Source organism: Amia ocellicauda, chromosome 5, assembly GCF_036373705.1.
Source record: "Amia ocellicauda isolate fAmiCal2 chromosome 5, fAmiCal2.hap1, whole genome shotgun sequence".
NCBI lineage: Eukaryota > Metazoa > Chordata > Actinopteri > Amiiformes > Amiidae > Amia > Amia ocellicauda.
Genome location: NC_089854.1, coordinates 42,013,541 through 42,030,269, shown reverse-complemented (window position 1 = coordinate 42,030,269; position 16,729 = coordinate 42,013,541). Strand labels below are relative to the sequence as shown.

The following is a 16,729-nucleotide window of genomic DNA, read 5'->3' as shown; positions in this document are numbered from 1 at the left end:
AATTGATGTCTATTCTAATGTTTATATATCTTTAATAATATGAGATAGTGATTCTAACCTACAAATAGGTAGTTTATGCAGGTGAGGTGGATACTTTTGTCTGTGACCGGAACTCGTCCTCCTGCGCTCTCATAGTGTTTTGGATGAAAATGCATCCTGTACTGTACGTTGATGACAAAAGTAACTGCAATGCCTGTTATCCTTTCACATTGTCTCAGATAGTAGGACCATAAGGACAGGTGATGCAACACTGGTGGGCAGACGTGCTGAGCTCAGCAAAAGTGAAACAACAGTAAATGTTTTGCCTACCTTACAATCCAACTCATTTTCAAGAACTACATACATATATAAAAGTAAAGACAATACGTTACAATACTTTAGAAAAAGCAGAGATTGTTCTTTCATGCAACAATGTTCTTTATAATCTATAAATAATATGTAGTTAATCGATGCAGAGTTGTTGTATTTTTTATTTGTTTTGTTTTTCAGTTTTTTGTGTTTTTGTTACAAATCTTTTGCCCATTACAAAATTCTGCACACTGGTACAGAGGACAGAGGGAATGATCTTCTAGCTTCCCAGATCTATGGAACCAAAATAGATGATGTATGATCCTTATATTTTTCAAATACCAAATTTGGCCACTTTAAAAAAAAAAATTGGGATACATTTAAGATATATTTTAGTCTGTAATTCATGCATTTATATTATGTGTTGAAAATTTATAACCTTGCTATAATTTCAATATACAGGCAAATATATGGATTTCAGACTAAAAAGTAAAATATATCACATGTATAGAAGGATTATACATCATCTACCACATATTAAAATATATGCATGTTCCTTATGGGGAAATAATTGTCAAATAGACCTCAAAGACTATTAGGGCTAGACCAAATCAAAACTTTGACCTACCTGAAAAAATGCAAAATACACACCTGTTTCACATTGCTGTTTAATATAATGTCAGAAGCCACTTTCTACTACTTCGAAACCCAATAGGTTACAAGTTTGTGAGCAGGTCAAAGTCTTGATTTGGTTTAGGCTGGACAAAGTCACAGATGCGGAAGGCATGACAGTTGCATTAACCCCACGCAGTACTCTCACACTGGGGGGGACAATTTACCTTGTTTCGCTCCTTCTGCGTCAACTGCCAAAATCAGTTTGAATTCCCTTATGTTCATACTGTGAGCAAAAACGTTGTCTCTTTACTCCTGTCACCATTTACTCACTGATTAACACTGCAGCCTGCAGAGTTCAAATGTCTGAGAACATCAACAACCAAACAATCATACTCCATAAAAAATACCTGAAATTTATACATCAGATCTACGGGTCTACTCTGAATTCTCCATGACTTTTAATGTTGCCAAACCCATGTCTTTTCCTTGGCACGTCCAAACAAAATAATGAATGAATGAAAAAATAAAATAAAATAACAATCTGAAAGCAAAAGCTGACAAAACACATGCAGAGACGGTGTGAGACAAATCACACGTCACTTTCAGAACTGAAAAATCTAAAACAATTCGTAGGTGACATCACCTCTTCACAACCACATTTTCCTCCCAAGTTCCAGTTATAAATGAAGGCATAATTTTTGGTATTTGGTAGTGGATATTTGCAGTGATGCAGCTTTGAGGGGAGATGCCAGCCATTTTCAGGAAATCAGACACTGCCATGTAAATATTCACAAGATATATAGGTGGGTAATATTTCTTAATACAAAGCAACAATTGCAGCTGAAGTACTGTGTTTGCACAATACAACCACATCGTAATTATGTGTTACTAGACCACTTTGTGCTCCATGCAATACGAACAGAATTAAAATGGTGATTAATGCTAAACCAACAATACTATTGACAGAATTGCAATAATTATCTCAGGTAAAAGCCAAACACCATCTTGGTAACATTGCTGATAGACTGGAGAAATGAACACTGAATGAATACCGTTGACACAGCTAAGCAGAAGGGAGCATGCCCTTTGTGCCATCATATAAGAAGTGATACAAAAAATATTGCTCTTCTCTCTGGCAACTTTACAATTGGTTAGTGCGTCAGGGGAGTGCACACAGACTTTAAAAATGGTCCTACTCTTTCTCACTCTGGAGTTAAAGCTTTTTTCTGTTTTCTTGTCCTCTATAAATCATTTCATAAAATCAGATGACTATGTTTGGTTTAGTTTTCTTCTACACACAGGGCAGTACATATCTATACAACAAAAACATAAGGAGAAGGTAACTTAGATTTGTTTTTCTTTTTCTACAGTTTACAATATAAAATTCAAGTGCAATTAATGTTCCAAATATTAGTTACAACACATACATTTATTTCTATTGTAACATCAGTTACTTGCAGGTATTTTTTTATTTATTTTTTTATATTTTTTATATTTTTAGCTTTTTAATTTTTAAATCTGGTGAATAGATAGTTTGTTCCTACTGGTCACTATTCCTTTACAGGGAAGACCCAATGTAAAGTGGAATGTTTATTTAATTTTTTTTAATGTTTCATTTTTTTTATCATCATTATTATTATTTTCCCTCCTTTCAAAGGGAGGACACATCTTTAAGTGCAGAGGTCCCTATATGTATTCCAAATTATGCACACTTCTGGGTTCTTAAACCAAACAAAACAAACTCAGATGAGACACAACAGTTGAAGTAAAAAAAAATAAAAAAAATAAAATAAAAATAATAATCATAATATATTTTTTTTTAATCCAAGATACGGGCTTCTGCAAAATCTAGCACTTAAAATATAAATATTCCTTGGTGACAGAAGAACTTCCAAAAAACGTTTGAAGTCAAAATGAAGACGTGAAATAAAAGAATGGATAAGAGACAGTTTTCTTTCTTCTGCGGTGGAATGCTGGGTAATAGCGATCAGGGATGTTGGGAACAGACTGGGCTGGACAAACTATTTATAGGGCCGTAGAAATCTGGATACTTTAGACCGCAGCAGCTTAATGAAGGACCTCGGAAACATTTCCTTGGACTCCTGCACTGTGTACTTGAAGTAATTTTGAGGATGAGCCAATACATCAAAAAGTGCTTTGATCAGTTTTTTGTCCTGTGTAACGAGAACAGAAAACAAAACAAAAACAAAAACACAAACAAAAACACAAACACAAGAAATTAATAGTTATTGTACGTCTTGTATAGAGGGTTCATGAAATTGCAAATTAAAAACTAAAAAAATATTGCTATGTATGTAGGAAAAGCAGTTTCAGTTTACATTCAGTGACTGATACATATTTGTCAACTTATTGGATTTACTATGTATGTGGCACCTGCATGTATTATATTTATAAAATAAAACTTTACAGTAAAATACTTAAAATGTATAAAATATAATACTTATAAATATAACATGCAAAATATGTAAAGGACATAACTTCCATAGATGCTCATATATGTTAAATAAATAAAAATAAATCAATATATATTATTATATGTAATTCAATTATTAAGTACATACTTTTAATATTTCTTGGTGATTCTCAGACGCATACAGTCTTCCATCACGAACAATATCTTCTATTAACTGCTGGTAATCCTCTGTTACAAAACAACATTTAAGAGACATAAAAAATTCAAATAAAACCAAATCCCGCAAAACACAAACTGAAAAAGACGATTTATTAGATGCATTACTTGAATATACTTAAAGTAATTGCTGTTATTAAGAAAAGCTGGAATGGTTAAAACGTGTTGTTGCCATTACAAGTTTATACGGTCTGTTAACATGAATTATCTTTTATGGGTTTTCTGTAAATGACCAATTTAAACAGATTACAGAAAGGGGAAAAAACACCACCACCACTAATTAAGTCAGTTAAACTAGTTTAAATAAGGATTATGTGATGGGGTTTTGAAATCACTGTTACTCTGTGCTCTACATCAGTAATTTGAAAAATATATTGTATAATATCATAATATCATAATTTATTGTCCATCTTTTCTTGTATTGATAATATTTTCAACATCAGAGTGATGGTTTAAGTGGAGAGAATGCTAGAAGCGTTAAGTTTTAAATCCAATATAAATGATTCTGATATCAGAGCCATGCACAACATCTGACTACTGACCACTTACAGAAATCTATGTGTATTGTGTAACAATGTCCACTCTATCATACTGTATACTATATTGTTATACTACACTATACTATATTGCTGTGAGCATTAATTCCAGGTGAAACATTATCTTACCATCATAAGTTACGTATGGTACTTGGAATCCCTTTCCACTGTTTCCCTCGTTGGATTTAAACTGTATCCATAGCTTGCGGGACCTTGAAGTGAAGGCGATGGGTCTCTCATATGTCTGACACGTCTCATAGGTTGTTATTGAGGTAGGTAAAGCTGTGGACAAACAGACATTTAAACTGACAGCAATCCAAATTAGGATTAATTGAGGACACTGTGTAATGTCAATCTCAGCAAGCATTTGATTGCTCGGTTTGTCTATCACAGACAATTCCGTTAGTCAGTTTTCGTTGAAGGCTCTTGTGTCCTGACAAAACATTTTTGCACGACTAGGAAACTTACAAGAAGGTATTTAATAAAAGTTTTTATAGCTTAATTCCATTCAAGCCCTGTATTTTAAATATTTGTCTCTGGAAAATAAAAAATAAAAAATACTGGGGTTTTGATAACTCAGTCCTTCTGGCAATCTGCAAACTTTGTGAATTTGGAAGTTGACTGATGGATTCCAGCTAAAACACGGGAAAAGCGAATATAGTGTGTATCCCTGTGGTAGTTTTTCAATCATGACTGTAACTTCCTGTATGCCACGGTTGGCTACTCTTGGACTGAGATTGTTTAATCATCCTACTAATACAAATGAAAGTTGCTATGGCACTTAAAATTAAAACAATCCACCTCCGTGTGACAACCGTAACCCAGATGTATTCAGGGTAAATGTCCCCCAGACAGCTTTCTACACACAAATCCTACCACTTTTCCTCATGACCAGAACATCTCCACACTCGTCTTCGATGGGAAGGAAGATCTCGGGCACCACGATCAGAATGCGCCTCTTTGGGGGGGGGTTGATGTTCCAGATGCAGTCCACATTGGCGGGGTAATCCCCAGGGTAGTTAGGCGACTCGATGAAGCCGGTGTAGTCACCCAGCTCCCCTCCACACACCTGATCTACAAACAGAAGACAGGATAAAGCTTAGCTGGTACTGTTGAACATGTCTGGCCATGTTTTAGAAGTGAGCATCAGAACTAAATCTACAGCCTCAGCAAACTGTTTTTTTAGGGTCCATTTTGGTATTTTCCTTTCACAGTACAGTTCATACACCAATGCCCTGCAAGGACAGCCATGCCATTGAATCTCCATCCCTGACTCCTACCAAATGAAACCAATGGGGCTCTACTTTATTATATTTGAAGGGTTGCAAGTAAAAAATATTGCTCAATGGAGCTGACTCACTTTTACAATGCGTAACATTGGTGGATCCATCAAAATCTGTCGTTGTGTTTCCAGGGCAGGTTATGCAGTAGTTCTGACCAAACTCGGGCTGGTAGGTACCAGCGGGACAGCGGATACACCGGTGCGTGGTGGAGTTATAATAGTGCCCAGGGGAACAATGCACTATGAGATCAAAAGGATGAATCCATGTGTTACCATATATTGTACTGATCAAGACAGTTAGAAACATAAATGGAATATATTAGTGCTTGCAACAGAGTGAAAGCTCTACTTTAAAAAAGGTTAATGTTCCTAGCTTATCAGTAACAGGTATTTTATTTGTATTCCTCCTGAACACATATCATAATTATGTTGTTCCCCATATAATCATGGTCTGTTGGTTGCTGTGGAATTTAGGACAGTGGCGCAGGCTAGTTAATCATGGTGACAGCAGAGACCATTTCAAACTATCTGTAATTGCTGTCCAAGGATAATTAGACTCGGGCCAGCGGGGAAAAAAACACTGTAGAATGTGCTTGTTTGTGATTCAAACTGATTGACAATTCTGGACTCATTTTAGCTCTGGTCTAGTTAATGACTTCAGCCCAGACATCCATCTGTAAAAGTACAGGGCCTAGTCAAATGGATATTTCATTCAGGATCTTCAAAAACACTTCTTTTCAATACAAACCTACTGACGCCATCATTAAAACGTACCAATTGAGGTGTATTTTAGTATTAAATGCCAGTCGTCAAGAGGAGATGGCTGGAGTGGGGAAACCTATGAGTCAGATGAAATGTGGCTTTCCTTTTACCTTTCGTTTCACAGTCCTGGAAGGAGACAGCGGCCTCATACTTGGTCATCAGTCCTCCTCCGCAGGAGAAGCAGAGCACGCGGCCCGGCTCGGGCTGGTAGGTGCCCAGGACACAGGACTGGCAGGGCTGGAAACCGTCGGCAGAGAAATGACCAGCGGGGCACTGACCTATGACAGGGCAGGACAAGCTGGCTTCAGGAAACAGAATTTGTTAATTAACTGGAACACACTCCCTTTTTATAAATGTATATTTATATACCTTTTGGATCACAGACATCCCCTCATTGTAAATACATTTCTACACCACAGAGAGATTCAAAGAAAGCAAGCAGACCCACTGGTTCAACCCTAATGAAATGGATCTGATGGATAATCTTGACCTGTATTCTGCCTTTTAATTAGGCTCGGACCTGTGGCAAGACAGGGCTGCAGAATGTGCTTGTTTACAGACATTTAAAGAGGTTTATACATCACAGAGCGATTGAAAATAGATCAATTAGTTCAGCCCCAGTGTACACTTTCTTTTGCACTAGTTGGAGCTAAATAAATTTGACAAATGGCTCTATAAAATGTATAGCTATGGGTTTCAAATGAATCTAAAATGTCAAAGCTAAAAACACACACACACACACATATATATATATATATATATATATATAAAACTTTAATTAAAGTATAACTAGCTGGGGTACAGTTTAATACATGCTGCAGCCCAACTGTTATTATAGCCAATGTTATTTCTAAGATTTCCCAGTTGCACAGTAGGTGCTCTCACACTGAGCAGTAATTACAATCTTTAAATTATATGTAGTCTGATTATAGGCTTAATAAAGAAAATTGCAGAGGCACTTTGGGTTGGGGCCAATCTACAAGGTGTTTACTTAGGAATTATTGAGTACCTATAGCAATTTAGCTGTTTCACAGGAGGTCTTTCTGACCACGGTTAGCAAAGCCAAAATCTAATTACACACTGCTCAAGACAGTAAAGCCCAAGATCAAAACCGCTGTTCTTTATTAACTTTGTCTTTACAATGTCTTTTCTTTAAAAAAAAAAACACACATCTCCCCCCCCAGCAATTACTGTGCTATTTGCTATAATACTTTCGAAAAAACCTAGAGATTACAACCTGCCATTTATCATTTGTGGTAACACGGAATCACATGCTAACAAGGAAATTGGTTTCCATTAGAAAAACAGAGGATTAGAGTGAGATGAAAGGCAGGGATGTAATGTGGGAGAATATATGACCACCCTAATTGCAGGATACACTAAATCATTTACTATTGCTTGATACACTTCCCCTCCTCAATATATCAATATCTATCTATCTATCTATATATATATATATATATATATATATATATATATATATATTATACAGTTCTTTTAGGGAAGAATATCCTGTGTTTGAAAAAAGTGCAGCACCTTTTATGTGTCTCTGGAGATGGGTCAATAAATCCACACACTCCTCTGTATGTGTATAATGTGAGGGAAGTGGGTATCCCTGTGAAAAACTAAATCTTTACATTGCAACGCAAGACAACACAAGGTGAACCTTTATTGGTCCGGATGTAGACGCCATTGAAGCTTGTTCTGCAGGACTGTATATCATGACAAACTTTACAACACCTTCAGATTTAATTATAAGCAATATTACTACTAGTATGTTTCCAGGAAACCAATATATATAGTGCCAGTTTAAAAAACACTTAAGTACTGAATTACTAAAAACAGCAAGCTGTTCAACATAACTGGCAAATGATCTTGAAAGCACCTAAAAATGCACAAATCCAACCTGAACCCTCACAAAGGCCCAGCAGATGTTTGGAAGCATTGTAAACCTGTTGAAACAGGCCATGAATAAGCCTGTTATTAAGTAAAGACCGTCAATCACATTTTAGTCCGTCTTGTGTTCTGCGACAGTGTCAACAGCCCTCTCACCTCCACACTCAGAAACGTTCCTGGCCCCAGCGATGGCCTGGCCCTCATTGCTAGGGCAGGGCTCGCAGGACAGCTGGCCGGCAGTGTCTTGGTATGTTCCCGGGGGACACTGGACACACAGGTCCTGCTCTCCACTGTAGTAGGTCCCTGCACTGCAGCTGACTGCAGACAGATGCAAGATACCACATGCACTCCATTACACAACGCAGCCGGGAAAATAAGAAGTTTCTTCACATGGTGTTTAAATCTAAACTTATTTTTACATACAATTACCCATTTCTACAGCTGGGTTTTTACTGGAGCAATCTAGCAAACCATTACCTACCACACTTCCCCTCTTGAAGGACCTGCCCAGTGCTGCAAGACTCCTGATTCTCTGGCAGCTTGGCCGGCTTCTGGGCAACTTCATAGTCGGTTCCCGAAAACTGGATGTAGAATTGCTGCTTGTTGATGGACTTCCTCAGGGTCTTGATCACCGTCTGTAGCCTCTGTTCCATCCTCTTGCGCACACAATCCACATTGCAAGACTCTGTGCAGGAAACCACAACAGTTACCAAAATACAGTAACCAGTTAAGCAATGGAGGCCCCAAACCAGGGAAAGAGAATTAGGAATTAGCTGGATGCTTCAATTCCTTCATATAAATTTGGCACTTTCCATTTCTTACCGTTCGGCCTCTTTTTATTTTATTTTAATCAAACTATCATTACACTCATCATAAAAGGACCCATCGAGAGAGAGTGAATTCTTGTTGTATGTTTCTGTTCTGCTAATGAGTAGGCTTTCTGTGGCCTTCGTTAAATCCTTCTTTAAACTCAAACTACACCTCTACTTCATACTTGACACCTTGGACACTACGGTTTGCTATAGCAAATCCCTCTATAAGTGTTTTGACATTACAAAGTAGCCTAATATTTATCTGGGCTTCCTTCATTGTCTCTGCTGACCTGATACCTCCTCCTCCTTCATCTCCACTTCAAACTCAGCCGTGATGTGCGACACTTCTTTAGAGGGGGATTTTCGACCTCGGCGCTTCTTCTTTGACGAGTCGCATTTTAGGTTCACAAACGTCACATGGCAGTCATCTGCACAAGGGAGCTTCCCTCCTGTGAGGGAAAAACAACAGGGACCAACATTAATCAAGATGTAATGAAAGCCTGCCGTGATTTGGCACCATTGATGAACACAATCGTCAAGCATCCACATACACTCACCTAAAGGATTATTAGGAACACCATACTAATACTGTGTTTGACCCCCTTTCGCCTTCAGAACTGCCTTAATTCTACGTGGCATTGATTCAACAAGGTGCTGAAAGCATTCTTTAGAAATGTTGGCCCATATTGATAGGATAGCATCTTGCAGTAGATGGAGATTTGTGGGATGCACATCCAGGGCACGAAGCTCCCATTCCACCACATCCCAAAGATGCTCTATTGGGATGAGATCTGGTGACTGTGGGGGCCAGTTTAGTACAGTGAACTCATTGTCATGTTCAAGAAACCAATTTGAAATGATTTGACCTTTGTGACATGGTGCATTATCCTGCTGTAAGTAGCCATCAGAGGATGGGTACATGGTGGTCATAAAGGGATGGACATGGTCAGAAACAATGCTCAGGTAGGCCGTGGCATTTAAACGATGCCCAATTGGCACTAAGGGGCCTAAAGTGTGCCAAGAAAACATCCCCCACACCATTACACCACCACCACCAGCCTGCACAGTGGTAACAAGGCATGATGGATCCATGTTCTCATTCTGTTTACGCCAAATTCTGATTCTACCATCTGAATGTCTCAACAGAAATCGAGACTCATCAGACCAGGCAACATTTTTCCAGTCTTCAACTGTCCAATTTTGGTGAGCTTGTGCAAATTGTAGCCTCTTTTTCCTATTTGTAGTGGAGATGAGTGGTACCCGGTGGGGTCTTCTGCTGTTGTAGCCCATCCGCCTCAAGGTTGTACGTGTTGTGGCTTCACAAATGCTTTGCTGCATACCTCGGTTGTAACGAGTGCTTATTTCAGTCAAAGTTGCTCTTCTATCAGCTTGAATCAGTCGGCCCATTCTCCTCTGACCTCTAGCATCAACAGGGCATTTTTGCCCACAGGACTGCCGCATACTGGATGTTTTTCCCTTTTCACACCATTCTTTGTAAACCCTAGAAATGGTTGTGCGTGAAAATCCCAGTAACTGAGCAGATTGTGAAATACTCAGACCGGCCCGTCTGGCACCAACAACCATGCCACGCTCAAAATTGCTTAAATCACCTTTCTTTCCCATTCAGACATTCAGTTTGGAGTTCAGGAGATTGTCTTGACCAGGACCACACCCCTAAATGCATTGAAGCAACTGCCATGTGATTGGTTGGTTAGATAATTGCATTCATGAGAAATTGAACAGGTGTTCCTAATAATCCTTTAGGTGAGTGTATATATAAGGTTATAATGATGCTACTGTAGTTTGTATATTCTGATTTTTACCCGATCACACATCATTGACAAATAATTACCTAATTGAATGCAATGACATGGCCATTGGTTTTCAATGTTAACAGAAGAAATAAGTGAAACTTCTGTCATTTTGTAATCATTTTCTACAGTAAAATTATACATTTGTTTTTTCCCTTTCCCTTTGTTTATTTATATTATAAACTATGTCCAGCAATAACTCTGGTTTTAAAATTACTTTGCTGTAAATGCCTTCCAGGGCATATTTAGAACTGTGAATGGGCTTTGATGCCTTTCTTAACAAACCACATTCTGTCACAGAACACATTTTGCAAAATCAGATCAAATTGGATCTTTTACAACTCTACTAGAAAGATAATGACTAAAAGCAAATTCATTTTATAGCTACCTTGTGCAATCTGCTTCGGATTATCTCTGAACTTCTCCTTGTTGCGAGGCCTGAGGTGACATTTCGCATCCTTAATTTTAAAGCGGGCTTTTTGCTTAATAGGTGGAGCTAATGTATCTGAAAGAAAAATAATTCCGTGTATTTTAAAAATTAGTATTCATTCTTCATCCTGCTCAACACTGAAAACAAACCTAAAAACTAAGATGTCATAATTAAAGTATTTTTCTGGGGAAACAAAATAAATGAAGCAGCAGTCAAACGTTTACACACAAACTGTCTGGCAGATCCATCAACTGGCATTAAATCAGTTTTTTCTAAAGATATCACTGTTAAATAATTACAGCTTAATCCATAACATTTATTAACATAACATAAACAAATATCTACAAATAACATTGTATTACATACATACTTTAAACTACATTTTATTTCTGTATATTTTAAATGCATATTTAATAGAAAATATGTTGTAGGTCTTAGTCTTTCAACCAGTCATAGGACAAGAGAACTGGTGAATCTTGATAGGTTTTTAAGTTTTTAATATTGAATTTGTGCATTTTTCTTAGCCAATCCAATGAAGCCAATGAAATATAGTTGAAAAGGTCATTTCTGCTTACTTTAATGCAACGACTGTGAGACGGGGGTTTTGTGGCTAACAACGTCCAATTTCCAACAGTTGTGAAAGTACTTACTATTCTCTTTATTTTACTTGGTAGAATGGTAGAAGCAGGGGTGGGGGTTAGACACTTCACATCATTATACACAAACATTGCAAACCACAGAAATGCAGGAACTCCTAACCAGCCCATCCTGACAGAGTGAGCCGAGTGGCATTTTATGGGACCATAAACGTGTAAATATTGTCGAATGGTGGCCTCTGTCTGGTTGAGGCAGGGCTTTGATGGCAACGCAAGGAACCCAGCGGAACCCACTGCCTTCTGATCTCCTGGGAAACAAGGAACATTTCAGAGCTGCCCAAACCACTAATTCTAGTTGTTAGGGCTGCTGACAGTGTACCAGAAACAAGTGAAGTGGTCGCTCGGATTCGATGCAGCCGCTGCCACCAGTTATTACATATTCAGGCCAGACTCGCGCCTGTGGGAATGAGCCGTGGAAAATCAGGATATTGAAGGCTGTGTCTATTCATTTACAAATTTACAGTAGACTGTCGGCTGTCCCATTTATACCGCACGGCACATGGCACACAAAATGTACTTGCATAAATAGTGAAGTGAAATGGGATCCATTTTTCAGTTTGGTCCGTAAGGTTGGCTTAGTAGAGAAAACACGGACAACTTACAGTAATGGGTCTATGAGTCAGGTACCCACATGACTGAGCTTTTAGTTATGGTTCTGATTCTAGCTGGACTAAATTTAACTGGTTATTAAGACTAGACCAAATTAATCATTTGACCTACTTGCCAATCGCAAATAAATAAATCTGTCCCCTACTACAGTCACAGTCAAAGGCTACTGTCTACTACTTATAGATCCAGATGCAGTACAGTTTTCTATTTCACGATTTGTGAGTACGTCAAAAGTTTTGATTTGATCTGGCCTTGCCTTAAGTCTACAAAACATAACTTTGAATGGACAATTACACCTGCCTGAAATACACACTATATAAATGCATTTAATAAAAAATTAAACAAGTCTAATGATTTATAAAAGCTAGATAAGAATTAACCAAAGATTGTTGGGACATTTGACAAAGCTGGTGTCAAAACTACCCTTTCTTGGTAGTGCTGTATTTCATGTCATTTGTAGCAGACGTTTTTTTTTTTTATGTTAGCCTTTTCTCTCTGTTTCCCTTGCTTTATTTTGTTACACGAACGTTGTGTTCAATCCAAGAAATATAACATGCTGACTGAGTTATGAGTCCTACAAAACCCCAAGCAATAAAAAGGAGAATGCGTCTGACTGGGGGAGGGGGGGAGGAAGTGGAAGACTTTGATTTTCTTGGAATTACTGTGGTCTCTACCATCTTGAGGTGAAAATAATGAACGAATAATGGCAACAGGCTGCTGGAAACGAATGTGACACACTGTGTTGTCAGTAGTAAGGGCCCTGATACTGAGCCAGGTATAAGATTGTGTCCTGTCGCACACCCTGTCATCCCATATGGAAGAAACATATATAAGTAATGTATGGTAGCAAGGTTTGATCCATATATTTTTCATTCACCAAAATTATTGTATATTTAAAATATATGAGATCTGTAATCTATTTTATTGGTTGAAAATATACAGTGAGGTTGATTTTTACATCAGTTATTCAATTATTGTCATTATTTTCTCAGGTAGGCTTATGCAAGACTTTACACATTTTAGTTTTACAGCTGAACCTACATTATGTTGATTACTCAAAATATTGAACCCATAGAACACTCCAACATCTGGAAAGACGTGTTCAATTAATCCAGTTCATCATTTAATTAGACGAATTAAGGAGCCAGGAGCTGGTCTGGAACTAAAAACCAGGAGACACCTGGGCCCTCCAGGACTGGAGTCTGAAACTCCTACTCTAGACCATAAACTCCAACTCAATGCCCACGGAGGATGCAGCCATCCAGTTGAGACAAAAATCTAAGTTATTTTCCCAACAAGATGTGTTACCCCCAATGCAATGGGCATAATTCTGATACAACTCATGAAATCTGGTGCATCTTTGGTCTCTCACTAATATTCTACTTCAGTTTTTATGAGTTTTTTGTTTTGTTTGGTTTCTTTAAAGACTGTACTTTTTTTTTATACACCCACTGAACAGAACATTGTGTTCTTCCTATGGAAGAAAATGTTCTCATATGAGCTGGCTGACATAGCAACAATTAAGCCGATTCATCACCGAGACCAAAAAGAAATAACACCAAGATTGTCCAATTCTCAGCCGAGACCACAGGGAGACTTCTGCTAAGAGGAAATTCTTTGGGGTTATTTTTTATGCTTTACTTGGAAACTGACAGCAATCGCACAGATGAGTAGTTCTTTAATGAACTGCCAAACAAGGACTTCCCCCTCACGGCAGTACTGGACCGCTCTATTTTGAAGCTGTACAATATTATTAAAAACAAATTCTTCTTTGCTCATAGTCATACATCATGAGGAATGACATAATTAATATTGTGGGATATGAATGGACAGAACAACCCTAACATGCATCTCACTGTATTTTAAGTCATTGTGGGAGGTTTTTTTTTTAGTCTAGTCTCTATAAAACACATTTATTTTAACAACTGCACTCTCTCACTAACTGTACCTGTGCAGCCCAGTATGGCGGCCGTGGTGTTTCTCTTCTGTGGGGATTTGCCCGACTGTCCTGGAACACCACAACTTAAAGTGTAACTGTTTTCAGAATCTGCGGGGAAACAAAAGGAAAGTCAACACAGCAGAATGTGTGTTTATTTAATACAAAAATTCATACATACATACATGAAAAATTGACCTTTATCAGTTAGACAGTAACAGAGATTAATGAAATAAAACATACATTTGTATATGTCTTTCGAACACGGAACACTAAGAATTCCTGCAGTGTCTACAACCATTCATCCGAACGAGTTGCTTTCTTGTGGTGCTGGGTATGTTTGTCCACTAGGGGTCAACATAGACTAAGGAATGGAGCAAGTTCTGTTCGTCCACTAAATGCTAATGTAAATTAAGAGGTTATGAGGCAGAGAAGGACCATATAGATTTCAGGTTTCAGGAGAGAGGTTTCTTTCCTCTCAAAATTTATTTTTTGTGTGTTTTTACCTGTATGAAATTGCAGTTCACTGTACTTTTCAACTTCTATGAACAGAACAGTCAGATAAGTGTCATTTATAGATATCAAAAATTAAAATATGGTATCCATCCAGGACACAAGCCATAGAGCATTCTGTTAAATCTAAAGCAGCTCCAACTCACCTGCAACAAACAGAGCGTTGGACGGACAGGACAAGGAACACATCTCCACACCACCAGTCTTGGCACAGATCAGCTGAGCCTTTGGGGTTGGCTTTCCATTTGGGAGACATTTCACCGCCTCTGAGGAAGAGTGAGGGTTACATTACCCAGACACTATACCTCAGGACACAGCACAACCAGCCTCCACCTACACACATATGCATTTAACATGAAAGAAACAGCCTAGCCCATTTAGTTTTAGTTAATGGTGTGTCTTTTGCGCTCAGCTTGATTTGAAAGAAAGAAAAACAATAATTTAAAATAAAATGATGATGCTCTGGGGCAAAAGTGGCCACACCATCCAGCTGAAGGAGCATCCTAAAAGTTACTAACAGATAACAGATGACCCGTAGGGACTGCGTCAAAATAAAACCATCATTTTACATCCCACAATACCAGCCTTAAAGCAGAGCAGAACTACTTTTAAGGTGTTCCAGGTTACTAGTCTAATCAGATATTGATCCCCATTTGGGGTTTGGAGTTTGTGTTCACTGATTACCAAGACAATCCTTCTTGTTCCAGTGGAGCTTCTTCCCAGGAGGACATAGGCACTCGTAGCTCCCCACGGTGTTGACACAGCCATGCTCACAGCTGCCATTATTGATGCTGCATTCATCGATGTCTGAGGAACAGCAAAACAGAACTTTAAATGCTGACTGCATACAAAGACTGCCAGGAAATTAGTAGGCTCACATCCATTCCACATTGGGAGCTAATTTAAATGGACAAAGTGTTTGTACAGCTAAATAACAGTATTGATTATTGATTTTCCCAAGAAGAGTCATCCGAACAGCAAGGAACATGTCCTTCAGAGGAAGAACAGAACAGCCTTATTTTACAGGAAAAAAATAAACTAATGCAAAGGAGAGAACCAGGGGGAACTGAGAGAGTTGAAGGCTGCTGTTTTTATACTAGTTTATTAGCAAAAGCAGTTTTCTTTTAAAAGTAGTTGAAGAGCATAGTAGACTAGAATTCATATTAAAGCACTGCTTTCAGTCGAAACAGAATGTTCAACACAAAACAAATGTAGTAATTATATAGTATATAGATTTTTATATCAAAGACTTCGGAAATTGAACTTTTCCAGTCATGCTGTGCTGCAATCACAAGAGTCACTGTGCACGGTGCGGGGGGTTTCTGTGGAGTCAATAATTAGATGTCCTTTAAGCATTGCATGTTTAGTCTATTGCTGAGGGACTTAAGTAGAAATCAAGGATATGAGGCACATTGTTGCTCAGTTAGGCATGGCGGGAACCAGCCGTGGCAGACGCTTCAACCCCAGTTGTCAAAACTTCAGGCCCAGTTGCACTTTCCAAGTATTTGACAGTTAAATGTTCGAATCAGGCCAGACAAAAGGGACGAGCTATTCAAGCTTACTGGAGTGTACTGAGTAAGTGCTACACACTGTTTAAATAACAGCCTGCACAGGCTATGTGAACCCTGCCGCCACTGCTTTTTGGATCTGCACTGAAAGATACAGTATCCAGTTGTCTGACAGCACAACCACCTTTTTAACAACTGTTTAATGTCGTCTTTCGGGAACTGTTTGAATTGAGGTGTATCTGTTACTGCCCTCTCACCCATCTAAATCCACAATGGGTCCTGTGAAGCAGAAGTATGCAGTTTCGTTCATTTTTTTAACCATAGCTATGGCAGAGACAATTGTAACACAAATATAGCTGGAAATAAGAAAAATGAAAGTTAAAAAGACACAATCCACCGATTTGCCAGTTGCATATCTGTTCTCT

The 16,729-nt window shown here is 38.2% G+C and overlaps 1 protein-coding gene across 2 annotated transcripts in view; it reads right to left on the bottom strand.

Moving 5' to 3' along the window:
• Positions 1 to 452: 452 nt before the first annotated feature.
• The window catches only part of scube1 (signal peptide, CUB domain, EGF-like 1), a 127,164-nt gene continuing 110,887 nt past the window's right edge, over positions 453 to 16,729 (bottom strand). For both annotated transcript variants that reach the window (XM_066705259.1, XM_066705260.1), the window contains 13 exons: positions 15,481 to 15,603; positions 14,943 to 15,062; positions 14,296 to 14,394; positions 11,041 to 11,157; positions 9,132 to 9,290; positions 8,511 to 8,714; positions 8,186 to 8,347; positions 6,244 to 6,411; positions 5,450 to 5,611; positions 4,966 to 5,163; positions 4,219 to 4,371; positions 3,486 to 3,565; positions 453 to 3,077 (listed from right to left, as the gene is read on the bottom strand). In XM_066705259.1, the coding sequence (XP_066561356.1) occupies positions 2,925 to 3,077; positions 3,486 to 3,565; positions 4,219 to 4,371; positions 4,966 to 5,163; positions 5,450 to 5,611; positions 6,244 to 6,411; positions 8,186 to 8,347; positions 8,511 to 8,714; positions 9,132 to 9,290; positions 11,041 to 11,157; positions 14,296 to 14,394; positions 14,943 to 15,062; positions 15,481 to 15,603 (1,898 nt within the window). In that variant the 3' untranslated portion in view covers positions 453 to 2,924. The remainder of the gene's footprint in view (positions 3,078 to 3,485; positions 3,566 to 4,218; positions 4,372 to 4,965; positions 5,164 to 5,449; positions 5,612 to 6,243; positions 6,412 to 8,185; positions 8,348 to 8,510; positions 8,715 to 9,131; positions 9,291 to 11,040; positions 11,158 to 14,295; positions 14,395 to 14,942; positions 15,063 to 15,480; positions 15,604 to 16,729) is intronic.